General features: G+C 42.6%; 1 protein-coding gene across 1 annotated transcript in view; it reads left to right on the top strand.

Moving 5' to 3' along the window:
- The window catches only part of med13a (mediator complex subunit 13a), a 78,506-nt gene that overhangs the window by 36,299 nt on the left and 15,323 nt on the right, over positions 1-26,884 (top strand). The window contains exons 4-15 of the mRNA XM_067607429.1: positions 8,619-8,764; positions 13,992-14,192; positions 14,365-14,559; positions 14,721-14,883; positions 15,874-15,984; positions 18,380-19,129; positions 20,576-20,792; positions 23,794-23,824; positions 24,249-24,370; positions 24,678-24,768; positions 25,843-26,054; positions 26,512-26,708. Of these exons, the coding sequence (XP_067463530.1) occupies positions 8,619-8,764; positions 13,992-14,192; positions 14,365-14,559; positions 14,721-14,883; positions 15,874-15,984; positions 18,380-19,129; positions 20,576-20,792; positions 23,794-23,824; positions 24,249-24,370; positions 24,678-24,768; positions 25,843-26,054; positions 26,512-26,708 (2,436 nt within the window). The remainder of the gene's footprint in view (positions 1-8,618; positions 8,765-13,991; positions 14,193-14,364; positions 14,560-14,720; positions 14,884-15,873; positions 15,985-18,379; positions 19,130-20,575; positions 20,793-23,793; positions 23,825-24,248; positions 24,371-24,677; positions 24,769-25,842; positions 26,055-26,511; positions 26,709-26,884) is intronic.

Raw genomic sequence — 26,884 nt, 5'->3', positions numbered from 1 at the left:
GTTTAATCTGACATATAAATAGGCTCACCCCCTCTCCGTTTGTGGCAGAGGGAAATCAATTCAAAGTAATAGAGCTTTGCGTGTGTGTAAGTGAATGTGCTGGCCTTAAGAGTTTTAGTTTAGTGTTTTTTCCAGCACCTAGTCTCCTGTGTGAAGTGTGTGCTAAAGCTGAAGCAGGTGTGTCTCTTAAGGCTTCGCGTGTTTGTGTGTTTGTGTTACTTTGGCAGCAGACAGTGCTGTTGTTTCCCAATGGTCAGGTGGCTAGACAGTAGGGAAGATTATATCACCCTGGAAATGTGTCCTCTAATTTGATGCTGTTTACCTTCATCATTCTTTCTACCCTTACTCATCTTTCACTCTTGACTAAAATGCTACCTGATAATTCAATAAAAATATTATATTCTGTTCTTATGGTTTGGCATGTCATATTCTAATGTAGCATTTAATATGAAAGTCAAATTCACACTGCCTTGCAATGTTAAGTATTCTGCAGACAGATGATAATGACTATCGTGTAAACAAACATACAAACTCTACCGCTCAGGAAATTGAACTCCTTGCTCCTTCTAAGAAAAAAGTTTTAATAACTAACTGAGGTTTCACAGGAAGTCTGTTTTACGTCAGTGTTATGAGTCAAAACTACTTATCCTTCTTCATGTGGTGGCTGACTGTTGTTGTAAGCTTTAATTCCAGAAACATTGTTTATTAATGTTGTGCCAGAAACTCTGCCAATGCCAGCACGTCCTGTCACTGCAGCGGCACATGACCAGTCAAAACATGTTTACATGCCCCAGATCATATTAACAAGCTGCTGCAAATGGCAGATATCCATGAACAAGACAGACCAAAGGTGATTGCTGTATCCATTTATGTGAAATGGCCAGAGATGTAAGGCGGGTTCTTCTCAATAGCAGGGACACTTGTTGTTATTGTTGTTGTGTTGAGGAAGTGTACATCAGCTAAACGGAAGCTCAGTTCATAGAGCGCAGCCAGCCAAGCCCAACAAACATCTGTGGAATGTCACAGCTCTGCCTCCTTCCTTTTTCTCCTCTCTCTACTCTCGTACCTCCCTTAACCATCTCCGACTTCAAGCTTCCTTTTGACTTTTGATTCACCTCAAATCAAGTTTCATAGTGCATCTGTATCTCTGTGCCTATATATGTGAGCATGTATGCATTCATCTGATGCCTGAAAAGAAAAGCTTGTGACTCTTCAGCAGGAATATTTTCGGTTGCTAATGGTCAGTGACATTAGCCACCAAGCCTTTTACAACCTTTGACACAATTTGTTTTATACTTTTTGCAACAAGATAAAACTGAGAGACGCAGTGATAAAAACTACTACAACAAACTACAGCGACTGAAATACAATGCAGATTAGTGAAAACTCCCCATGAGGCTTGTAAATACGCCTCACCTTGAAGCAAACAAAAGAAAACAAGCCAAAATCTTGCCACGCACAATTGTGTTTGGTAACAATATCTAAAGAACAGAAGAAAAAAGTGCAACACAATTTAAATGTTTTCAATAGAGGTGTTAAATCATGGCTAAAAGAGAAACAACATTGTTCTCACACCTAATAGCCCTGTATAGACACACCTCTATTTTTGTCTATGTGTTTGTGGAATATTTTTAATTTTCCTTTCTTTTCTTTTTTGTTTTTCCAGTTTAACTTTAAAAAAAAGCCCCCCGTGGACAGGTGTTGTAAATTAGCGTTTTGCTATAAACACTAAATACAGTGCATCTGGTGCTTGTGCATAATTGTATGTTGCAGTTCCAATGTTGTTATGTCCATGTCCAAAAAAAAAAAGAAATTCAATAAAAATGCCACTAATGCACAAGAATTTGGCAGGAACACCATGATCCCATGACGCAAAAATTACAATGCATATTAATTTATAGCAGCTCAGGCAGTGGATGAATGACTCTGGATGCTCTGTCCCTTTAGGTTTACATGGGCGACTGCTTTTGTTGCCATTTGCTGTAACAACAAGCCACAAATTCATCTGCTGGCAAGCCTGGATACAGATAACACAAAGAAGATAATGAGATGGTGTTGCTTGCAGAGTCATTGTTTTATTCAGGAACAACAAGCTTGTTTCTTCTCATCACTGCAGTTGTCCACCATTTCTATGTTCTGTAGGAAAGATTTTGAGCAGATAAGATATTATTCAAACAAAAGATTTGTGGAAAAATGCAGAATTTAGTGTCCAGTGCAATTTAGAAATGTTTGAAGGCGGTCTGCATGTTAACATGGAAGGATGCTGTTGTGCTTCAGTTGGCAGGTACAGTGAATAAGCTCTCAGATACAGTCAATTATCAAAAGTCCTATTCTGTACACTGCCAAGAAACATGCTGTAATACACATGGCTTTTTATGAATAAATATCAAAACTTTGGTGAAATGGCTGGTCATCTGTTTGTGTGCCACACAGCAGACCATCCGTGTGACAATTATAGAGACTGTCAGTCCCACTCGCTCTGATCTCTCCCTGCCACCACACCAGGTCGCTGCTGGCCTTTGGCACCTCATTTCCATGGCATGCCAGCTGAAGGCAAATGTTCCCACCTGCCCTCCTTTGTATGTGGCCCTGCTCCAAATCCTCACCGGATTATCTTATTGTCTCCTTACCAAGCCAAAGGCCACCGGCCATTTGCATCCGAGAGGTGGAGCAGGGAGTGCCACTGTGGACAATCACAGTGGAGTGTGAGCGAGCGTACGCTGTGTGCGAAGGCGAGGAGAGAGCAGCCCAATCCATTTGCCAGTTAATAGATGAAGAGGAAAGGAGAGGGGAGTGAGAGGAAAAGGTGGAGACGGAGAGACAGAGATGATTAAAAGACCTTGTGGCTTTTTGTCAGAGGCTACAACATCAAACCTCCCGACTTCATACACTCTCTCTCTCTCTCTCTCTTTCTCTCTCAACATCACACAGCGAGAGAGAGGCAGATAAAAACACGTAAAGTGAGATGCCACAAATCTAGTTAATGAACATGATAGTCTGACAAGTGTGTAGTTGTTTTGAAAGCTGTTCAACTCAGCGTTTTGGGTACACTGCAGCCTGCTGTATCACATATTTACTCTCCATCGTTATGCTGAAAAGATATATTTAATTCCTCTTATTATACAGCAAACAGATGAGCGGAGAAATATTTAGTCGTTTAGAGAGGGATTTGTGTGTCCATTAGCTCATGCACAGTTTGCTGCTGACAGGTGGTGTTTTAATCGCACACATGCACAGTTTTCTGTGGTGCTCAACACTGGCCTTGAGGTTTGGCCTTTTTTTGAAGTGCAGGCAGTAACTCGCTGCAGGGGAGATGACATTCTGAAATCCCCGAGAACCTGAGTCTTGAGGCAGGTTCGACATACTATAACAGACACAATGCGTCATGGATTAGGGCCCCCAAGGGGTTCCTAAGGGGCTTCCTGGGGACCCTCAGGCAAATTAAAAAATGGTTTTCAAATGAAATTGTAATTTCATTATGATTTTAATTTGGAGTGAGTCAGAAGGGGAATGTTACAGGGATGGCACTGTCACTGTGCCTGCCTGAGCGATGGCATACGCCTCCCCTGTAAGACCTCAAATTGTCACTTTTACACTTGTGCGTTGGTAAGGATTAAACAAACAAGATATAATGTGTTAATTAAAGAGCTTTAGAGGTGCGTGCTGGTGGATTTTGTTACCCGTGGACAGAACTATTTTGATAATCGCTTAATCGTTTAAGTCATATGTTCTAGCAAAAAGGACAAACGTTCACTAGGTCCAGCTTCTCAATTGTGGGTATTCTCTGCTTTTCCTTGTTTTATATCATTGTAAATCTTAATCTTTGGGTTTTGGACTGTTGAACAGACAAAACAAGACATTTGATGATGTCACCCTGAGCATTTGGAAACTGTGATGGTTATTTATTTATTTTTTTTACTATTTTCTATTTCCATTTTTTGACTATTTAAAAATTGGCAGACAAATTGATGAAATTGTTAGTTGCAGCTCTAAAACTAAGCTAACCAGCTGCTGGCTGTAGCTTTATATTTGTTATTACAAAATTATGGCCAAAAACAGATGAGGGCCTCAGCATATAAATGTTTGAAAATGACTGATATCATGATAATAATATGTCAGAAAACACTTGTTTAATCAGTGTTGTGGCTCCCCCGTGCCTACACTTTGACCTGCTCAACCTCTTCCCAGCTACCACACACACACTTTTCCCACCATGCTTTACCAGCTGCTGTTTGTGTGGCCCACATGCTGAGGCACACGCGCTTGTGTTTGCCGCACCAGCAGGCCGTGGATGTTTGCAGAAGAATAGAATTTGGCATGATGATGCGTGTTTGTGTATGTCACACGTGAGGACAGGACAGCAAACACTCCTGCACTGACACACACACACACTCACACAAAGACAGATCCAGTAGGATTGTGCGGCAGTTTGTCACAGCGCGAGCTCTACTAAATCCTGTTCCTTTTGTGTGTGTGAGGGAGTGACGCAGTGACGAAAAAACATGTCATGTGCTGCTGTTGTTGTTTCGGTGGTGCTAACCAAACACCTGTTGACATGTGAACCGCCCTTTTGTCAGCAGTCACTCTGCAACTCAGCTGTCCAAGTGTTGAGTAGAGCTAATTGTGGATACAAATCACAACATTTGATATGGCTGACCTACAGGATTGTCTTCAGTGTTCATGTGATCTTTAATGTGAAAAAAAATCACAGAAACGTTTGTACTGCAACTTCAGATTAAAGAGTTTATACAAACTGACAAGCCATCAGATTACAGAATCATTAAGTGACTTTTATTTATTTTAAGTCATATTTTCATATAGAACAAGCTGTAATCTAATCACTGGTAATATGATCATTTAGCATTAGAGACTTTTAATGTCAACAGCTGGCATGTCTGATAATCTTCTTAACCAATCAGCTGACACCAACAGAGCAATCTGTACAATCAAATTTGCAAAGAATCTGAATAGAATTAATTTGAATCTGGTGTGATGTTATGGGTGTGCGTGTATGTGTGTGTGTATGTGCGTGCGCTTTGTTTTGATATGTGTTGGGTTGCACTTCTGCCTGCTGAGCCACAGATGGCAGCCCTCTACCTCAAGCTTACAAGTGCCCTGCAAACACAGATGTGTGTGAATGTGTAGTGTCAGGTTTTCTTTGCATGCGAGAGGAGAATGATAGGCTGCAGTTCTGTTGATGTCTGCAGAAACACACCTCGTCTCTCTCTCTATTGTAGTCCATCTCTCACTCGCTCTCCTTGCCTCCTCTTGTCGTTGTGTAACCTGTTTCCCTTCTTTTCCTCCATGTACATAAAGTAATACACCAAGTTATTAGCAGGATGGCTTGTTGGTCAGCTCATACATTCTTGTAATGACAGCATAGGCAACACATCCATCCATTTTAACAGGTTAACAGGCTCATACGTCTGCCAATATTTTGGTTTATTCCTTTCAAGAGAGCCTCAAATAACCCAGGTGCCCCATGCTAGCCTGTCTAGGTTTGCCACTGCTTCCACTATGTGGCTCCATGCTGTGCTAATGAGGAGCGGACATGCCTGGCTACCATTTTAACCCCCACCTCTGTTTCTCTGCATGCTGGTTTTTTTTTTTTTTTTTACACACCCTCCAAGAGGCTGGGGAACATGCCCTGCCCCAGGACGGTAGGGTGTTATACACAACACACACACACACACACACCTCCTCCCTGCAGACGCATGCCACAGTCAAAGGAGCCGAGTGTAATTTACTACCTCAGCACCGGAGCAGTCGTGACACACCTCCCAAACAAAGGCGTCTTTGCTCTCTGTGCCAGCATGTGGTGTAATTCCCCAGTTGTCTTTTTCACTACCTCACCTGGCTACTCACCAGTGTTTTCTTCGTCTCTTCGGATTTATCCCTCCACTTCTCCTCATGTGACTGCTGCTAATAGCTGTTGTTACCTTACTTCTACTAGCATTGCATCTTTTATCCTACCTCTCCTGCTGGGCAATTGATCCTGATGGAATACTGAAGTGTAACACATTTCAATTATGAATGAAATGTATTACACTTGAGGTCAATGCAGGAAGTTGCTTTTCTTGATTTTTTTTAAATGTTTTATTTCACTGAACTCCGCTGAAAGAATGTGAATGGTGTTACATGATGAAAAATGTATAGACACACTTAGTGTTAGGGATGGGTATCATTGAGATTTTATAATACTACTACTAGCACTACTCTTATTGATAATCCTTTTCGGTGTGGTACATTTGTAGCAGGATTGGAATTCATTTATATTATATATATGATTTCAAGAGCAGCAACAGCAATGCTTAAAACAGTCACAGGGCTTAAATAAATAAATAAAATCACTGTATTAAATTTTGTATTTCTTGGTCATTTGCATTAGGATGCATAGAACTGTGAATACAACAGTTACACATGTATAACTCAATAACTATTTAAGATTTTAGACTGAAGCCTCAGTCTCTGTACTGTATTGGTCCATCAAAACAATACGCTGATATTTGTCTAATGCAGAAAATATTCATAACGTTGCCTAAATTTTCCTCTGTCAGTTTGAATGGAAATTAAATCACTTGATGTAATCTATTTGGCACAAATGGAATGAATCTGGAGGATTAGATTAAACTGTAAATTGGCTTAATCAGAAAAATCAGTTACGGCCTATAGGTCTAGAGAAGGCTAGACAACTGAAAGGCAGATTCAGTCTGCCCCATAAGCAAAACATGCTTCACAGCCTGCTGGAATGGTTTACATGATTTTTTGTGCCGTTAAGACTCCCTTTAAAAAATGGGTTCAGATGTGTTACTATCCCTTCACTGCAGCTCAGCAAGTCTGTCTGTGGAAACACAAAGTTGGAATTTCTGTACTAAAAAGGCAGCAAGTTTGGAAGATACCCACTTGATTTGTCTAACTCAGGTTTCTGAAGTCTCATATTAACCTCAGCCAAAGTAAAGAACAGGTTTTTGCACAGTGAGTGAGTACAGTGGGTTTTCTTCTACATCTTTTACACTGGGGAACTCCACAGCTGGTATGGACAGGATCAATAATTATAATGATTCAATGTACATATGTAACTATAATAAAAACACAGACTTGAAAAAATCTGAACCTGTCATTTAAATTTCATGGTAGTAGCAGTCCAATATCTAAATACATGCATATTTTTGTAGCACTGCTGATGAGTATATATCTTTCTTGCTCTGACTCACCTTCATTAGCGTATTTGCTTCCAGCGATGGAGTATGAAAATATAGAATATGAACATCATACATTCATAGCCATTCACTAACTAGCACCAACTAATTTTTACTGGGGGAAAAAAAAAGGAGTGTAATATGAATGTCAAGCTCCGGGGGGGTTAGGGCATCTCTCCACTACGTAGGTGGTATTATCTTATTGAAGTGCTCTCTCTATCTCTCTATCTGCCTTGCTCTCCCTCTCTGCTCCTTTTCTTTAATCCTCTGCAGAGTAGGTGTGCTAGAGAGAGAGCGTCAAGGAGAGAAGACTGATATTTGCTTAACCAAATCCTTGGAGGAGGCAACCCTCTTTCATCCACTTCCAAATTCACTGCGTCCACTTTCATTTGGTCATCCGTCACTTGCGCTGTCTCTCGTTCTCTCTGCATTTCTCTGTTTGTGTGTGTGTGTGTGTGTCTCAGGCGAGACTAGGCTGAAAGAGAGAGGAAAGCCTGCAGACAATGGCCTGCATTTTGCTCTGCTCCTCTCTCCTTCCGTCTGCCGCGTCCTTGCTTTCCGTTTCTTCTTCAACTTGTCACTTTTGTTGTGTGCTGTTGAGGTCAGACTGGCACAGGCAGGCGTTGTCGTAAGCATGAGAGCTGTTGTGTGCCTGTGTGTGTGAGAGAGAGAGAGAGAGAGAGAGAGAGAGAAGATACTGTTGTAGCTGAGCGTATTTGTTAGAATGCCAGGGTTAGTCGGGGCTTGCCCCTTTGTTTTACACTAGACAGACGGAAGCACACACAAACCACCTGTGGACACTGCTGTGTTGACTTATTTGCATCCTGACTGCTGCGCAGGCTGTTAAAGACTCTGAACTCAAATTTCCCACCAATGTGTCATTTCATTGAAGAGATTATTTGTGCATTTCACATCACAGTGGAAGGATGGAGCAGATGCTTCATTATCATCTGTAGCAATATCAGAATATAAAGTTGTCCAGCCTTTGAAATAATTAAATCCAGACATATGAGGCATCTTTGTATCACTGGAGGGCACACAGACTAGCAGCTTCTTCTTTTAGTGTTTTGTATCTATCTCTGGCTCCATCTTTCCTATCAAGATCATGTTGAAGCAGAGTGAGAGTGAGAGAAGAAATTCCATTGTAGCCTTTGACAAAAAAAGACAGGTTTTATAATCATATTTTCTCTCTCTACCTTTCCTCTCCCTGCACTCATCTTTTTCTTTCTCTGTGAACAGGAACATAACCTAGACTTATCTGATCTGCTCCCTTTTTTCCCCTCACAGTAGTCACTTCTCCACCTCACACTCTGTTGGAGTTATTCATTGCAAGCAGAACTTCTTTTCAAAGGTGCATATTAAAGTAGTGTGATCCCACATGACTTATCTTTCTCTTTGTTTCTTTCTTCTTCTTCACAGCGAGCACCTATCTTGCGCCTTCACCTTCTTCTTACACGGCGAGAGCAACGTATGCACCAGCGTGGAGATCAACCAGCACCAGCCCGTCTACCATCTGACAGAGGAGCACCTCACTCTGGCTCAGCAGGCGTCCAGCCCCTTCCAAGGTGGGTCCTGAGTTACACCCGGCAGCTCAGAAACGCACCGGGACAGGTTCAAAGGCACTGCTGGAGCTGAAACAATTAAAGCAAACATGTTGCATGACAACAGTAAACACTGCATCCTTCGTGAATTATGTTAGCCCCCTGTGGGCCGGTTAGAAACAAATACAGTATGTGACCTCGTCCTGATATGTAATTATAGTGGCAGGTTTGCCTCGGGATGTCATTTTAAAAAGTTCAGTGCTGGTACACATTGTACCCACATGTCTTCTAAAAATCTGATCAGTAGCCGGATAAACAAATGAACAATGTGTCACTTTGATTTGACCCTCTATTGGAGTGCCACATCATTACCCTCAAGTATTTTTCACAATCCGATCAGTTGTATCTGAAATATTGCATGTGACAGTTGAACTAACAGAGACCAATAGACTGCGTTTGATTTCGTGGGAGGAAATACTGCTATTATGTTTTGCCTCACTGCCTTGGATTTCCTCATTTCAAAACAAACCCAAAATAACAGGCCATGTTCAGCTGAAAGAATCCGATAAAAGCCCTCTGACATTTGCATGTTTGTACACATAACTGTGCGTTCAGACGGCCAGGCCAGAAGGACTGCTAATCTATTGTTTTTGCTGGTTTTTTTTAGATGCTTTTCAAAGTTAGCCAAAACATAGGGTCGGCTAAGGAGGATTTTTTTATGTACTCAAGCCTAGTGGAAAAACATTTTGCAATAGATTATCAAAAGTTTATTTCTTTTAACAAAAATGTGCCTTTTTAATTCATGAAAATCACAAAACTGTGGAGATCGGCCCAAAACTGTGTGAACAACTTTCCTTGGGGCACTATAGCAGCTGTCTGAGTTTAAAATCTAAAAATGTAATAAAAATCAACTGTGCATTCTTTGGTTTTGCAACAATATATTTTTATTTTCGTGTTGATTTAAGAGGGAGAGAGAGAGACGGTTTTTTTCAAACTGTCATAAGTAAAAGTTCCCCTGGAATAGTTTATCCCATGAAATACACTGTTGCTGAATCACTATGTAGTGACTTTTCTGCTGTCAAGGGTAAACAAAAAGTGGTTGAAAAAATTGTCCAGTAGCATAAATCTCAGGACCAATAGAAGAAGTGAATGCAGAAGAAAAAACATTCCTGATATGATATTGAAGATCATTTTCTTACCTCTAGTGGATGTTCTGTATCTACTTTTACCTTCAGGAAGCCCGTTTAACCGTGACTAATCCCATCTGAAAACCTAAAAATGTTTCACTATGGTCTTATTTTTGTACAGGCATTACTGCTTGCAATTAGTATGAGGAAAAAGCTTTTTACACCTACTTAAGTAAGGGTTAATCTTCAGGACTCAAGGACCCAATTTAGCTCAAAATATCTTTCGGCTGTTGAGTAAAGCACATAACCTGTCTCCCCAAGGAGATAAAGTGCAGTATACATGAAGGAAGCATGCTTTCAAAAGTCTTTTTAATATTTACTTGTAAACATTTAATGTCAAATGCACATCTTAAGCGTGAGAGTGTAATATTTTGAATGAAATATGTTAGTAAATTGTGTGTGAACTGCGTCTGTAGCTGCTGCTGTGATAATGCATGCACAATCTTCTGTCAGGCTGTCTTTCATTACAGATTGGCTCGGAGCCAGTTATAAAGAAAAGCCTCTGTAGTCACTTTAAATTATAGTGTAGTGTAGTTATAAAAATCTGTGCCTCTAATGATATTCCATCATTGGCTCTAAATTCATTACCCCACCGCAAGCCAAATACTCTGAAATCCCCAAACCATTGTTAGCTTGCATTTCCACTCACACATTAAAATGTTAGTGTAATAACTGTAATATACATTCTGACTTATTTTACGTGGTGAAGGAGATGGTTGGCTTTTTTCTGAACGACACTGAGAATAAAATGATTTCACACTGTTGGTATCTGTATCAAAAGTGAGGCGTGATTATCTGTACAAAGCATTATTCAGCTGCCTTCCCTTGAGCTTTCTCTCTCCAGCAGATTGTCACATAAATGGACGCTGTTGTTAACAACAACATGCCACCTGCACTGGACTCAAGATAATAAACACATTTTATAACCATGTGTTTCTGAAAAGAGTGCTGCCTAGTGAATTAGTGGACTTTGTGAGACTTTTGATTCCTACAAATCATAATCTTAAATTTCCTTGATGTACTCTTTCTACTAAAACTAAAACATTCCCTCCAGACATGTTTTAAGATATGTAAAGTAGTCTGCTTGGAATAATAATTTGTGTCTGATATGGGTTTTCCCCCCCAAAAAGTTCAGTTACCATGTGAAAATCCTAAAACATTACATCTACTTCCTCTCACTCATTGAAAAATCTGAACTCTGTAAATATACAAATATTTTTCATTTCAAAAGTTTAAATGCCGGACACAAGACGTCTTCACTGAAAAGTGTAACTCTGCACATAAATCATTCTGCACAGCGAAGCTCAAACATCCAACTGAAGGAGCAAGAAGAAAAACACATTTTTGAGTAGAGAGGGACTTCAAGTTGAGCAACACATAAACGCAGAGGAAAAGTTTCCTTTTTTACCTTCTCATCTACTGTTAAATAGGCAAGACTCAGCCCTCCCCTCTCCATATGCCACTCCACTGTAATAACAGTGATCACTTCCTCCATTCACCACTATAATTTCTGAGTAGCCAACACATTTACTGTCTCTCTGGAGCTCTCCTGAAAGTAGGTGATAATATCCCATCTAGTTAAAGACTTGTGCCCTTGACTTGAAAAAAAAAAAAGATTATTGGAACTTGCTGTTAATGAAGCTAATTTATATATTTTCATTTAGGATGATCACACTGCTCCCCCTCATGTTGTGCAGGACTTTTGAAATTTTTTCTGTCATGCTCTTCCACACAGATACACACACACCTAGTCTTTGTCCGCTGTGAGATTAAATTGCTGCAGTTAAATTGCTTGAGTACTCAGTTCTTTTGGATTGTCTCGATATTGAACTATTAAAGTTAAATTAAATTCTCATTTTGATTGGACTAGAAACACCCTCAAGCACCTCTGGGGGGTACCTGGACCTCATTTTGAGAACCACTGATTTATAAGTGCTCAAATGAAGCAGGCATGTGTATTTATAGTGTGTATTTTACGATAAGCTGTGGGATCCTGGAATACGGTGTGTGTCTGCGCGCAGGTGTGTGTTTTCACCGCCGCAGTATCTCCTCCTGGCTAACCAAGCATAGAGGAGGAAGGGCTGACTTCCATCCCCCTTGATCCATCCATCTCCTCCCTTCCTCCTCCCCTCTCTTTCTCCCCCTCACCTCTGCCAAGCTTGGTTTACTGTGCGGCAGAGCGCTCCGGCAGGCAGACCTCTCCAGGATGTGACCTCATAAAAGGGCGCAGAGTGAATGTAATGAACTCTCAGCCCATTACACTGATCTGAGCACATTTGACATGTCTTCAGGGAGCCAGAGATAGACTCACAGTCAGAGAGGGAGAGAGAGAGAGGAGGAAGGGATGAAGGGATGAAGGGAGGCAAGGGTGCGTTGGAGTGGTGCGATGGGGGGAAACGGTAAACCATTTCCATAATTGTGCTGAATTTGATCTCTCTTCCACAACTGGCCTCAGGTCTTGGGAGTGTGTGTGCGTCTGTGTGTAGCAAGAAATGCAGAAATAAAAGGGGTTGAATTTAATTAAGGTTAATATGATCGGCCATAGCTGGATGTTGTTGTGTAGCGCAACATAAATAACCTTTTGTTCTTCACTCTGTTGGGTCATTTTTGCTGATGTAGTCTGTACTGTAGGCTGAAGTGAAACGTTACGCTGAGGGGCATTAAGGACATGGTGTAGCTATAGCATGTTTGATGCTGTAACTTTAAAAATGTTTTAGTGTTTTGTATGCCACTCCAGTTGATTTGACAGGGTAAAGAATATTATCTCCTCAGGTACCTGGTAATGCTCAACAGTGCTCCTGCTCCCCTACTTTGTTACTTATCTCCCACCACCACCTGCCAGTCACCACCTCGAAATACCAAGAAGTGTTGGATCCGTATATTTTTTTTCTCTTTCAAAGCAATAATTTAAATGTTGGAACATTTGGGCGGCAAAGCTCACCATCTGCAGGTCGTTCCGTCAAAAAACGCCAGAGTCACAGAGCCCTCTCTACTGAAAGACGACTAATGCGCCTCGTCTTTCTTTTCTTGCTCCTTTCTTTCCATTGTCTCCCGCCATTTTCCCCCATCCTGGAAGCTGTGCTACAGTCCAGCCACAGGATCAATACCTGGGGACAGAGGCCATCCCGTCTCGTAATGACACAGTAGAAAAAAGCAGAGCAGAGAGGGACATTAACGGATGCTCACTTACACACCCACCCAGCCAGTATGTTGGTGGAACCATTTATACCCCCTCTCCGCTTACAAATATATGATAGGTGCAGAGAAAGAGATTGGATGCATAACAAGCTGACGGGTTGTGTGTGTGTATATATTTGTGTGTCAAGCTGATATTCATATGGTTTATGCGCTCATATGTATGCATTATGCATGTTAGTGAATCTGCATTCACTGATGGATGTAGGTCTGTTCTATAAGCAGACTGATGGGCTCTCTGTGTGACTCCCATATGTCTGTGCAGTGAACTGTGTTTGCCAAGGAGTGGCCATTTTTATAAGCCTCTGTTTATAGGCTCTGAGAGGCCACCGCTTGCCAATAATTGGAGTCTGGATTGCTCTGTAAGTATTTGGCGAGTCAGCCGGGACCGGCTGGGTCCAGCGGTGCTCTGGAAAGGTCAGAGTGCTGCTGATTCGGCTGGAGATGGCAGAATGACAGAGAAAGGAAAGCATTTGAGAGAAGAAAGAAAGGAAAAGATGATCAAGATATAAAGATTTAGAGTGGCGTGAAAATAGGGAGAAACAAAGAGAAAAGCAATGAAGAAAGCATGCTAACTTCACGTCTTTGACATGATGTCAAAACTGTTATTTCTTCACATCCTGTTGAACATTTTAGTGCATTTTTGAATGTTTTGAAGTAAAATTCTAGCTAAATCTTACACATTGCACCTTTTTTTAAGGAGAAGCAAGGAAGCAAAGAAACTAAGAAAGTTACAAGTTGAACTGAGGGAGGATGATGTTGTTTTGATCTTTTCACTGCTCCGCCCTTCAGAGTGGAGGATGCACTGATGCTGACTAACATTCTCTTGTTTTTCTCTCCTCTTCTACCCAACCTTTCCTTCTGAATAGTGATCCTGAGTCCTTTTGGCCTGAACGGGACACTGACCGGCCAGTCATTCAAGATGTCAGACCCCCCCACCCAGAAGCTAATTGAAGAGTGGAACCAGTTCTATCCCATCAGCCCCAGCGCCAAGGAGGGTGTGTCGGAGGACAAGGCGGAGGACATGGACTGGGAAGATGACTCTCTGGCCTCTGTGGAGGTCCTTGTCGGTTAGTAGTTTAATATCATTTACTTAATTTGCTGCCTCAGTTTGTGTTTTGACTCTGAATTTTTTTGAGATTATGGTTTCAAAAATAGAGTTGACTGCTTTGGTTTTGACTGCTTTGGTTTTGACTGCTGTACATCCTGCCTGTGTGTGTGTGTGTGTGTGTGTGTATACAGGTGGTGTGCGGATGGTGTACCCTGCCTGCCTGGTGCTGGTACCCCAGTCAGACATCCCTGTTGTGGCCCCTGTGGGGTCCTCCCACTGCCCTGCTGTCTACTCGGGTGGCCACCAAGTGCCTGCTTCCCAGCGAGAGCCCGCCATGTCTCTGGTGACCCTCACCCCTCCCACATCGCCTGAGGAGGCGCAGACAGGTAGTGATAAACACAGCATGGATTTAACACAGCAGAATAAAGACTTAAGTCTCACTTCACTTAAGTCCTAAGGTCAAGGCTGCTTTCAAATTGATCTGTATCATCAAATTGGTCTTTTTCTCGGTCAAATGCTCTGTTAACCATGCTCTCTCTCTCTCCAGTGGACTCTCACTCGGCCCAGAAGTGGGTTAAGATGCCTTCATCGACTGATGCGTTCAGCGTGGACAGAACAAGCCACCATGGAGGCAAGATTCCACGCAGGCTAGCCAGTCAGGTGGTGGAGCGTGTCTGGCAAGAGTGCAATATCAACCGAGCCCAGAACAAGTAAGTCTGTTACTTTTTTTCTATAAAGCAGCACGGATTGATTAACCTGCTATAAATGGAAATTGCCAGAACCCCAAAAGATTTTCTTTGCGTGTTGTGGTAGGTTAAAGAAAATTTGAGAGTTCCTTCCTTATATCCCCTCAATTGACTTTTCCTTGCTGGTTAAAATATTATATGGGAGGTTTATACTTCATGTAAAATAAACATGCAAGCATACAAATCAGCTGATAGCCTCTCCTGAATTCTGGTGCTCCTTGTGGGTTTTTTTACTTTTATTTTTTATGAGCACTCACAAGTTGTAACAAGCAGAGTAAAGAAGAGCAGGATGAGATTTTCATCTTCAAGCAGTGTTCAAGTTCTCTTGGGAAGTTGAAAATCTCATTTTCAATACAAATAACCCAACTAATTAAAATAAGTTACGGTTCTACACAGGCCCAGATGCCACACTGGCCTGTCTCTCTTAGACCTGCATGCTTAACAACCTCTAGGTGCTTTTCTTTTCCCACCTTCCCACATTTGTCAGATATGCTACATTGATGTCTTAAGTGTTAAACTGTTTTTAAATATATTTTATTATCCATATATAAACTGTACAAAAATACTAGACAATCCTATATAATAATGATCACTAGTAATTACAGTAAGGTTAGCTTGCAGTATTGTCCCTTGGTCTTTTGTATTATTCACCATCAGTGGATCTGACACATTGGGAACACCCCAGGATCCGTTACCCCTTGACCAAGCACAGAATGTCAGCTGTAGTTAGCTGTTAGCTTGTCACCCAAAATATTATTGCTCCAAGCAGGGCTATGAAATCAGCCTCAGCAGCACAAGGCTTTTACCAATCACGGCTGTATACCAAAGGAAAATGGGACAGGGCTGTACATCTTTTAGGATTTGTGTCATAATTTTAAACTAAATGGTGATAGGGAGCCTTCAGTAGAGTTTTGTCTGAGTATGTTGGTGTTTTTATTTTTGTTTCCTCTCTAGGCGTAAGTTCTCAGCCGCGACCAACGGTACCTGTGAGGAGGAGCGGACTGAGAAAGTGGGAGCCTGGGATTTTGTGGAGCCTTCACAGAGGTCATACTGCAGCTGTTCTAGGTCAGTCACTTTCCATGTGGATGTACATTACGTACAGGTATTGCTCATATAAACTGCGTGCGCTCAAAGACATTCAAAAAGGTTAAATAGAGTCTACAGAGCTTTGAACACAAGCACAGAGGGGCATAGTCAGCAAAATATCTGCAACTTATATCCACGTCTGGAGTTTGACAAGCATATTATTCTTCATATTTTTCAATTTATCACTATTTTGTGTAAGTGACAGCGGTTCCAGGGCTGAAACCTCTGCTGGGTTGTGTGTTTCTGTAAGTCAGACATTTTTATTCCCAACACTGATGGGAATAATTTGCGGGAGAAAGAATAGTTTGACCTCTGATGAAGCACTTAAGGGATGGTGGCGAAAGGAGTATGTGTGTTGCATGCTCGTAACATTGACAAAGCTGCCAACATGTTGAATGAGTCAATGTGTATCTGTTTAAATGTCATTGTCTTTTTATCTGCTGAGACAGATAGGCACAGTTACAGCTGATGCATATTGTCAGCAGGGATATGGTCAGGAAAAGGCTACAATTGTAAGCACCCACACTAAAAATAAACACATCACACGCAGGTATATAATTTGTCGTCTGACACCGTAATGTTAATTATATCCTTTGTGTTTGTTGTGCATGCTTACACCAGCACACCGTGATTATTTATGACTATTTTCTCAATTCAGCCTCATGAATAGCTCAATTTCAGTAGTACGCTTATTTTCTCCTTCATCACAATTTGATTTAATGACTGACTTTGAGGCCTCACTCTTGAATTAAATGGCAAATCAGCTGTCCCCTGCATTCTTCAGTCTCCAGCCTAATCATCTGTCCAGTCCAACCACGGTTGTAACCAGCTGCTTTTCTCACAGGGGAACATGTAAACACAAGTTTGTGCCATCTACTGCAGACTGCAAGTCCAATCAATGAGCTGGAGCTAATAGATTAAAAGAAAACTCAGATTATGGTTAATGAGCAAGTACTATCTGAACTAATTTGTGTGTGTATGTGTGTGTGTGTGTGTGTTTTGATCCATTCAAGTTTGGGCTTACCCCAATTGGGGAATCCTTTGCACTAGGCTTTTTTCCCACCTAGGGAGAGGAGCGCCGGCTTGGACCGCAGACGAGAGCAAAGTGGATTGGGCCAGTCAGCTGGAGCATGTTAATTTGTTGGAAGCCACCCAGCACTTTGGCGACACAGAAATGGGAAGCTCTGTGCATTGCCATTTTTAATGGCCATTAGTTTTATTTTGTAGATGGAAGCCTTCCGTGTGTCTCCTTATCTTGACAACTAATTCTCAGGACACGCAAGTACCCTGGCACGCCTTCCTCGTCAACAACCTCACGTATAACCACAGCAGTAGACTGAGTGGTGACCCAGCAACAGAGAGGATAAAGAAACCCTGATGCTGACCCAAGAGACTCCAACACATGTCTCCAGGGGTTTAGGCGATGTGTTTTCACAGTGGTAGCAGTAAGAGAAGGCGAGAGAGGATGACTCGGTTTGCTGTGGACAGGAGTCAAGTCAGGAGGTCAGAGAACAGGTAGCCTGCCGGGCAACCGACAGTTCCTGATGGTGCAGCATTGGTATGTTGTATTCCAGAGTAAAGGAACCGGAGACATTTGAATCTGATGCATAGGCAGTATGGCTAAGAGACTGAGATAATGTTTCTTTGCTACTAACAGCACCTGATTTATTTGCTTTTTGGGGCGGCTGTGGCTCAGTAAGTAGAGCTAATCAGAAGGTCGGTGGTTTGACCCCCAGCTCCTCCAGTCTGCATGTCGAAGTATCCTTGGGCAAGATACTGAACCTCAAATTGCTGCGCCATCAGTGTATGAATGTGTGTATGAATGGGTGAATGTTGGCATGTGGTGTAAACTGCTTTGAGTGGTCGACAGACTAGAAAGGCACTACATAAATGCAGTCCGTTTACCATTTAATGAGTTTTGTTTTGGATGTTTTGCAAAAAGGTCACATAAAGGCTTTTAGAAGATGCATTGTGTGTCATGGGTTTGAGTGTGAATAAGTAAGAATGCATATATGTTATTGCATATGTTATGCACATGCAATAATGTTACATGTTACAGTCTTACACTCATGCAATTTAATTGTTGTCTGAAGTGTCTCTTGCTAATTTATTTGAGATGAATTGGTGGGGCCGCCATGTTGCAAGTGAGAGTAATTGAGGTAATTGATGTTTTCTAGAAAAGCAGATGTGAGAGTTTAGAGGGAGACTTTACAGAGGCTGCACAACATTTCTGTGTGCCATGAAAATGAAAAATGCTCATTGCGCATCTTCACGGTTTAATAGATTATCTCTGTCTTCTGCATATTTCTCTGCTGCATTGTCACTAGTGCGTCATAGTCTCACCATATTTTCATGTTTGTCTACTCCCCTGCAGATACAAATCTGTGAAGCAGCGAACAGGCAGCACCCCAGGCCAAGCTCAGTCAGCAGGTCAGCCCTCCCAGCCTCCTACCAAGCACAAAGCTGGGGGAGAGAAGTCAGAGAAAGGTGACAAGCAGCAGAAAAGACCTCAGACACCCTTCCATCATCGAAGCCTGACCAGTGATGAGGCCTCGATCGAGACCGACGCAACAGCAGGCCAAAGGCTGGCCATGAGGGGCCAGGACGGAGGAAGATTCCCTAGTATTCGCTCTGCAGATGTATCAGCCATCCAAAAAGCCCCCCAGCTCCACAGTGGGGGGGTCAGCACTGGGCCGTCAGACCAGGCCAACTCCCCCCAACCTCCACCACTTAGCCCCCACCCCTGCGAACGTGGCGAGGACTTAGGGGAGGGTATGAAGAACCCTTCAACCCCCAACAGCCAACACTTTTACCAGCCACCCCCAGAGCCCTGCCTGGTCGGGGTGAAGGGTGGAGGCGAGGAACCCGGAGGGCCAGAGGGTCTGAATCAGCACTTCCACTCGCACCACTCCCACCCTTCAGCCTCGGCCTACTCTGAGCCCCCTGAGCCCACTGTTTACGTGGGCGCAGCAGTCAACCTGGAGGAGGACAGCTCTCACGCACCGTGGAGATTATTCAACCTTCCCCGCAGGAAAGAAGCGGAGGTGCCCACACCACTGCTGCCAGGGGACAAGCTGCGGGACGAGGCCTCTGCATCACAGGAGAACCTGGTGTCCGTCACAGAGTGAGTGACACCATTTAAATTAATAATCAATATTCAATGCCCTCTCTCACACATCAACACTCATGCGATAAAGGTTTCAGTCATTTGTCCACTGACTAAGCAGTTAGGCATCCAAACCCTCCCACCTTTTCCTCTGTTACAGAGTGGCCCCGGGCCGCTTTGGAGCACTTTCAATAGTCCAGAAAAAATTGTTTTGAAAGAGTAATGATGCAAAACCCACCTTCTCCCTCTTTCTCATTCTCTCTCTCTCTCTCAGATACCCCCTCCCTCATCCCTCAGCTTCAGAATGTTCGGTGTAGCGCTTAGCTGCACACAGCATGTTAATCTCTTGCTATGTGCCCTTTTGACATCATACATCACCAATGTGCAGGGCCAGCACTACTCATTGATTCCTACACACAAACAGACACACACACCGGAGCTAGGAGAGAGGAAGAGTAATGGTTGGGTTAGATAAAGATAAACCTCTGCTATTGTAATAGAGTTGAAGCTGATAGAAATACTGTCTGCTGGCTATCAGTTTGGCAGCAACTGAGAGAGACTTGCACCATGAAGAAGCTGTAACACTTCACAGTGCTTGCAAGGAACAGGATCACAGATGGACAAGGCGAGAGGGGCTTGTCCAGCGTGGAGGAAGGCAGGGTGACCAGTAGGCCATAGGGTGGCCGTAGTGGGAATTATCTTTGGGGTTATGCAATCCCAAGGGGCCAGCCACTTGGATGAGCTATTCTAGTGAGCTGTAATCCTCCCAGCCACAGCTCTGAATGGCGGCTAATCTCTGGCCCAGGCCACTGCACACCATCACCTCGCATCAGAGCTGGACAGGCATGACGAGAGGACAGAAGTACAGAGAAATATAGGAGGCAGCGAAGGGGAGGGATAACGTATAAGTTGGGTCAGTCCCTCCTCTCCTGCCGAGCAGCAAGTGGTTTCCTTTCCCCCCTCCCTCCCTGTTGTGTCACATGTGTGGAACAAGTAGGCCACAGTCATAGCCACATAACAGATTTGGATGAGCTATGTCACAGTAACAAGTGATAGATGTGTGTGTGTCTGTTAGTGTATGAGCAGTCACCATGTTCCCATAAATCTGCTTGAAATGTAATTGTCTGACTACAAACATGATGCATCCAGTTCTGCTGCTTGACAGCTGTCAGAATTGTTTGCAGTTGCTGCCATTTCTGTTACTGCAGATAGACATGGCAGCAACACTGACATATAATATCAGGCAGCGTCATGCTAAAACACAGCAATGGAGAAATACAGAGAAAGCATTCTTTTGTGCTCTTGATCAAACCGCTACTTTATAATGGTCCGTAATTATAAATATGAATATAGCTCCAGGAATTTTCAGAAGGAATGAATACGTGGTATCTGTTGACTATGAATTGTAAATCTTGTAAAACGTTACTCCAGAGTCCTCACACCTCAACATTTCCGTCCTCCCAGGTTGATGTCCACATCTAAATGGCCGCTGAAGGTGTCTGAAGAGCGAGTTCAGATGTATCGAGCCCGGAGGAACCAGTACCTGTCCGCTGCCATAACTGACGGAGATCATGAGCCTGAGGTGGACCCCTACGCCTTTGAGGAAGGAGACGTCAAGTTCACATTCTCAAACAAGAAGGATAAATCAGGCGGGGAGCGTGAGCCGGGCAAGAAACATAAGGTAAGGGGTGTGGAATGTTGGAGTATCACTTTTCCAGGCTTCACAGTAACTAATGGTGTACCTTTCTGTCAAAATGGTCTGAACCTTTTTCCTTCTTGGTTGTTGTTGCTCAGGATTAGAGCTTTACATAGATGCCAGGTAAAATGTAAGGTCATGTTAAAACTATTATATTTTGTGCACAATCAACTAAATGATATACAGATAGATTGACAGGTTACGCAACTTGTTTCCATTCCAACACAGTTCAACTTTTAAACATTTAACTGTACCACATCATACGCTCCAAACAGACTCTTTACTTGATCCATATCCACCGCAACCATACACTTGAGATATTTTATGTTTTTGTCTTGATTAGAGCTGCAGTGAGGATAGATTATCTCACTAGATTTTTAATCATCATGATGAAGCTTTGATAAGTCACCCAGCAGCGTAGCTTGTATTATGGTATTTATGTATGATATTTAAACAGCTATGCTGGTGGTTCTTATAATAAACTTGACACCCTGCCATTTCTTCATTGTGACTAGCTGACCTGAAAAACAGTCCATGTTGAACTTTTGTCAGCTTTACAGTATAAGGCTATCCACTCTGCCTAAAAATAAGCCACACAACATACCTTTTCCAAGTTGGCTGCTTTCAGTCTGGTTTACAGCCACACCCCATTGAATTTAAAGCAAAAAAAAGCAGCGTCAGTTTGAAAAATGCATAGTGTTGTGAAGCCTTTCTAAAATGCAGCAAAGAGAGGAACCACTTCATTCACGCCATCCTCACTAGTTGCCCGGGGTAAAGAGGGGACAAGAGGGCTGATTTTTTTTTTTTTTAATATCAGGGAGCAGGCGAGGTAGAAAATAGGCCATCAGCATCCTCAGTGCTGCACTAAAAATAACGGTGCGACCGCTTTCCACACACATCCGCTTTCACTGCCCAAGTCTAACTGAACAGGAAGCCATTGCTGATCCCTATTGTTGGTCGAGCCCAGAGGAAGACCAAATAGTTAGCTTGTCCAATTTCCTTTAAGTTATGTTTTTCCTATTTGATCTGCCCTCTCCCTCCTTCCCCTTCTCAACATATTCCTCTGCTCTGCCTCTGCCTCTTGGGTTGTTGGCTCCGGTTCCAGACAAGGGCCACCTGTTAGCTGTGGATCGCCCCCAGCATTGAAAGGGAGATCCGGTGTGTGTGCGTGTGTATGTGTGTATGTATGTGTGTGTGTATGTATGTGTGTGTATGTATGTGTGTGTGTGTTCATTCCCTGGCTGCATGTTTGCAGCAGGCTTCACGGAGCGTAGAGTCTAACCACGGTAACAAACCTGGCTCACTGAAGCATTAAGCTTAAAAAGAACACTCAAATATTTTTTTTTCCTCTTCTCTCTGGTGAAGACCATGCCGCTCGCCTCCTGGTCTGTGCTGGAATTTAAGGGTGAACGCAGCTCCCAGTGGAGCGGAGAGTCCCCAAAGAGCAGTGTGTGCAATGGAGCCTCTCCACTGTCTGCTTTATGTGCTGTGTGTATATCCACCACATGCTTGTGGGAGTGTTTGCAGACACACGGATTCCTTTTTCCTTTCTCATTTTTTTTTTACTTCAGAATTATAATTCCACAGCCTTAGAACCTTTTTCATTCTTTGTAGCTGCAAGATACTTAACTTCCTACTTGGCTGATGTGGAATCTTAACTTGGAGCACAAGAGAATCTCCCTTTTATAGATGAATTAAGTATTTCAAGATGAACGTTTGGGATTCCAGTAGTTATTCCTTACCATTTTGCCCCTTTTTTGAGAGTGTTTTTAGAGCTTGCCAAGCTGTTACAGCATCTTTAGTCAATGCTCAGCAGACTATTAAACCACTTACTGGTGGATCACTATAGAGTGCAGAGACTAAGCGTAATCAGTACATCAGCATCTCCAGCAGACTTAAATCTTCAAACTGGAGAGGCATTGACTTTTTGCAGGCTATGTGACACATGTGATCACCATATCATTTTATCCTATTGCACAGAAGTGGTGCGCCTGTGTCGGAGCCTGCTGGATTAAGTACAGGATGAAATGAGGCAGAGGGAAAAGGTGATGGGATGCTTTTATGCAGGCAGCCTTGGAGTCAAACAAGCTTTGCAATATGTAAAATACCCCACTCATACACACTTTTCCACACAAGGCCAGGCAATTGATAAGGGGTTAAGGCATAGTTACCACCTATGATTATGGCCTTGGTTTGGATGTTGTGCACCGCAGTGGATTGGTCCTTTAAGAGAGACAGATTAAAGCCTGTGTTACTCAGAGAAAAGCCCTGGAGCGTAATGAAATCAATGGCTAGAACATAACATTCCTGTTCCCCAGCAAGCACTGCACAGCGCACAGTGTACACACAACCCGTCATAAGAGAGCACACACACACACACACACACACACACAGAAGGCCAGCCCTCCCAGATATTGATGTCTGGGTGGGAGCCTAAGAGGCCATTCCTTGGATCATGATTTCACTCTGATCCACACTGGAAATCTCATTTGCCACAGCAGAAGCAAACAGTCCCTTCCCCCTGTTCTTCTGTTTCTGTCCAGTTTTCTCTTTTATTATTATTTATTTTATATTTTAATTTTTTGCCTTAATTTGAGAAGGGAATTGTTTTATAAGTTGAATCTCACTGGGTTCTTACTGGCTGTTTGATGACACGTGTTTTGTTTTGTGTGTAGCTCCGTATTCTGTTTTGTGATTTATCCCAACTGAGATTTAGCCAAATTTATCTTGCGTAGTTCTTAATCACAGTTTCAGGCTCAGAGGATTTCTCACACCCATATTTTAACAGTAATGAAACTGACTGTAGGAAATGCTTCATCGACATGGGATTAGTGTCATATTTTTATAAACCATGTATTTTTCTGCACGGTACATCCTGAGCATTGTTAAATCAAATACTCACTGTTTGATTGTTGTGCTAGTTGTGTATATATGTTGTTTTTTTCTTCCCATCTTTTAACCTTTCCATGCTTGTGTTTCCTCACAGGGTGAAGATGGAGGAGCAGGTCCATCAGATGGTAAGGAGCCTCTTTTTTTTTTTTCCCCCTAGCAACCCCCTCGGCTATTTCTATGACTTGGTTGCTGTTACACAAACACATATAATCACACTGCCACTCTCAGAAGAGCTGGACAGTGAAAGCAAAGGGCACACTCTGCATCTAAGTTTCTATTCAGATGTGGCGAAGTGTCATACTGAATTAAATTTTCATTTCAGCCTTTTCAGCATGTCAATAGAAACTACACTCATTCACGAAATAAGGAGCATTCATTACCGATTATTTTTAATTTAAATCTCATATAACAGATTTGTCATGCCACAAGCATTTCAATAATTGAATTTAGAAGAAAATCGACTTCCTGAATTGATTGAATAGAGTGACTTGAAGCCAACCCTGGTTAGTCAGTCACCATAAACCATTATGTACGTATGTTTGTGTGCAGATGCTCAGCGGGCGGCTGCTCACAACCGCATGGCTTCCACCAGCCTGATCCACGAGACGGACCTGGTGGTGTCCATCAACGACCTGGACAACCTCTTCAACTCAGATGAGGATGATCTGGCGGTTAGTGGGGACCTTGGCTCACACTCGCAATGAATATCACATTACACATTGTGGTCTGACACAGTGTGACTCTGTGTGTCTGTGTTTTTTTTCCACTGGCATTTATGTGTCTCCACTTTGCCCATCATCAGCTGACAGCACTCATTACACACTGCTTTTACACAAAAAGGATGTTATGTGTGACACTGACTTGCAGGTGCCACAGGTGTGAGAAGTACAACAGGAATGAATTTATTAATGTGACACTTTGAGTTACCCAAATGGTCAGGTGCTAAAATACTTTTTTTTTTTTTTTCTTGGTGTACAGCCTGGTTCCAGACGACCGGTAAATGGAACGGATGAGAAATTTGGCAGCAAGGAACCAAAGCCATCCACTTTGGACCCCGTATCCTGCATTAGTATGTATCTTTACTGATGTCTGTCTCTATTTTTCCTCAACACCCCTTGAACTAGAAGGACAGATTTACCTCAAGTGTGAGCCCCCTCAAAGTTAAGATTGGTTCACTGAGATTTTGCCAGAAGCCACTTGAGTTTGAAACGGAGTATTTCCCCTGCTCACAATTTCAGCTAAGGGGAATGGCATCATCTGTTAATCCACTGAATAAAATTAAGGCTTTTACTACTCCAGCATCATTGAAGCTCACCCTCGCCTTTGCCACCTAGTGGTGGAGAAATGGTTCTAATTAACTTCTCTGAAAACTGACAGCTTAGAGTCATCCTGTAGCTGCTGTCTCGTTGCCTCCTTGGCTTTTTATGTTATCAACAGAGACCTGCTTTAAAGTGACACCCAGTTTGTTGCTTACAAAACAGCAGCAGCTAAAAGTAAGATCTTTTTCATTTGGTTATTTATTCTTAGGTTAGAGCTCAGTGACACTAATGTGGAACTAAAGAAATTTTGAGGACACTGTATGTTTTACTGTGAAGTGAAATGGTCTCAGATCAGCCATTTTGCTTTAGTTTTATGATCAGATTCCGTGCAGTGTGAGACTCTGCCCTTTCACTATGAATTGTGTTTCAAGCCCCTGGATGCATCTTGCAATTACAAAATGTTTTGAGGGTTTGAGGCCTTGGATATTCCCTACACAGTGTCTGGCCATCTTTGCCTAGAGCACTTTTACTAGGAAACCTGTCATTCTAGTGTAGAGTACAATTATCTGATGAAAATTAAAGCATTATAATAACAGGGCACTCCCGCTTTTACCCTTTTTAAACTTTGCAGAAACAGCTCTGCAGGGCCCTGTAAATATTCTCAATACCACTTAAAGAGAGAAAAAGCTTGTGAACATGTCATGGTAACTGTGATAAACTATGTAAACATTTCATTAGTTGTGGTGCTTGTCATATTTTGAGATGATTTGGTTGCAGAGCAACAAAACATATGTCAGCAAGCATCTTGGCACAGCTTAAAATTACACATTCTACAATGTTAAGTCATCCACACATGATAGCCCCTTGTTCTTCTCACCCATCAGGCTCAGCAGACCTGCACCAGATGTTTCCCACACCCCCCTCCCTGGAGCAGCACATCATGGGCTACTCACCCATGAACATGTGCAGCAAAGAGTACGGCAGCATGGAGCCCAACCCAGGCATGACCACGCTGGATGGCACATCATCTCTGGGAGGCCACTTCAAGATTGAGGTGGAGGAGAGCTTCTGCAGCCCCAAGCCATCTGAGATCAAGGTGGGTCTAGAGCCAGCAAATCTGTTGAACTGACTGAACCAGTAGGTCAGTTCAACAGATTCAGTCCAAGTGAATGATTGTTGGTGGTTTTCTTTGATAGGCTCATTTTTAGGCAGAATCTTGGGAATTTTCTCACCAACTTGACTATACTGAGTGTAAATCACTGATTAGATAAATAATGACTAGATGATGTCACTGCATGCATCATAATTCATTTTCTGCGGCATGTTTTAACTCCAAATAGAAATGATAAATTTTCATTTTAGACAGTGTCAAGTCTAAGTGTTATTACTTAAAGTTACGTAGATGAAGCTGCCACAGATGTTGTGTTTGTGGGAATATAAGGAAGCAAAATCTTGATGATGTTGCGGTGTCCCTGCGCTGTAACCTTCCTGCAGGACAGATTTTCTTTGCAAAGGTCAGTGAAGACATAATTAATTTTCTATCCATTTTGTAGGACTATTCATTCGTGTACAAGCCAGAGCTGTGCCAGGCGTTCGTAGGCTGCTCCATGTTTGCTCCCCTGAAGACATTACCCAGCCAGTGTCTCCCACCTGTTAAAATACCAGAAGATTGCATCTACCGACCAAGCTGGACCATGGGCCGGGAGATGCTCAACCCTGTGCCTGTCATGACCTTCCTCAACAAGGACAGGTATGCCGCTGTAATACTTTTTCACTGAGGTTTTCAAGGAGTGTGTACAAAAAATACATAATTCATCTTGTGAGAGCAGAAACTCCCATCTTTGGAAGTTTTTATTATCACACAGCTGGGATTTTTAATATCAGAGTACTGTGGGTAGAAAGTACTGTGATGCAACTGGTGAAGTA

Source organism: Thunnus thynnus, chromosome 13 (genome assembly GCF_963924715.1).
Source record: "Thunnus thynnus chromosome 13, fThuThy2.1, whole genome shotgun sequence".
NCBI classification, from domain to species: domain Eukaryota; kingdom Metazoa; phylum Chordata; class Actinopteri; order Scombriformes; family Scombridae; genus Thunnus; species Thunnus thynnus.
This window is presented reverse-complemented; position numbering and strand designations above follow the sequence as displayed.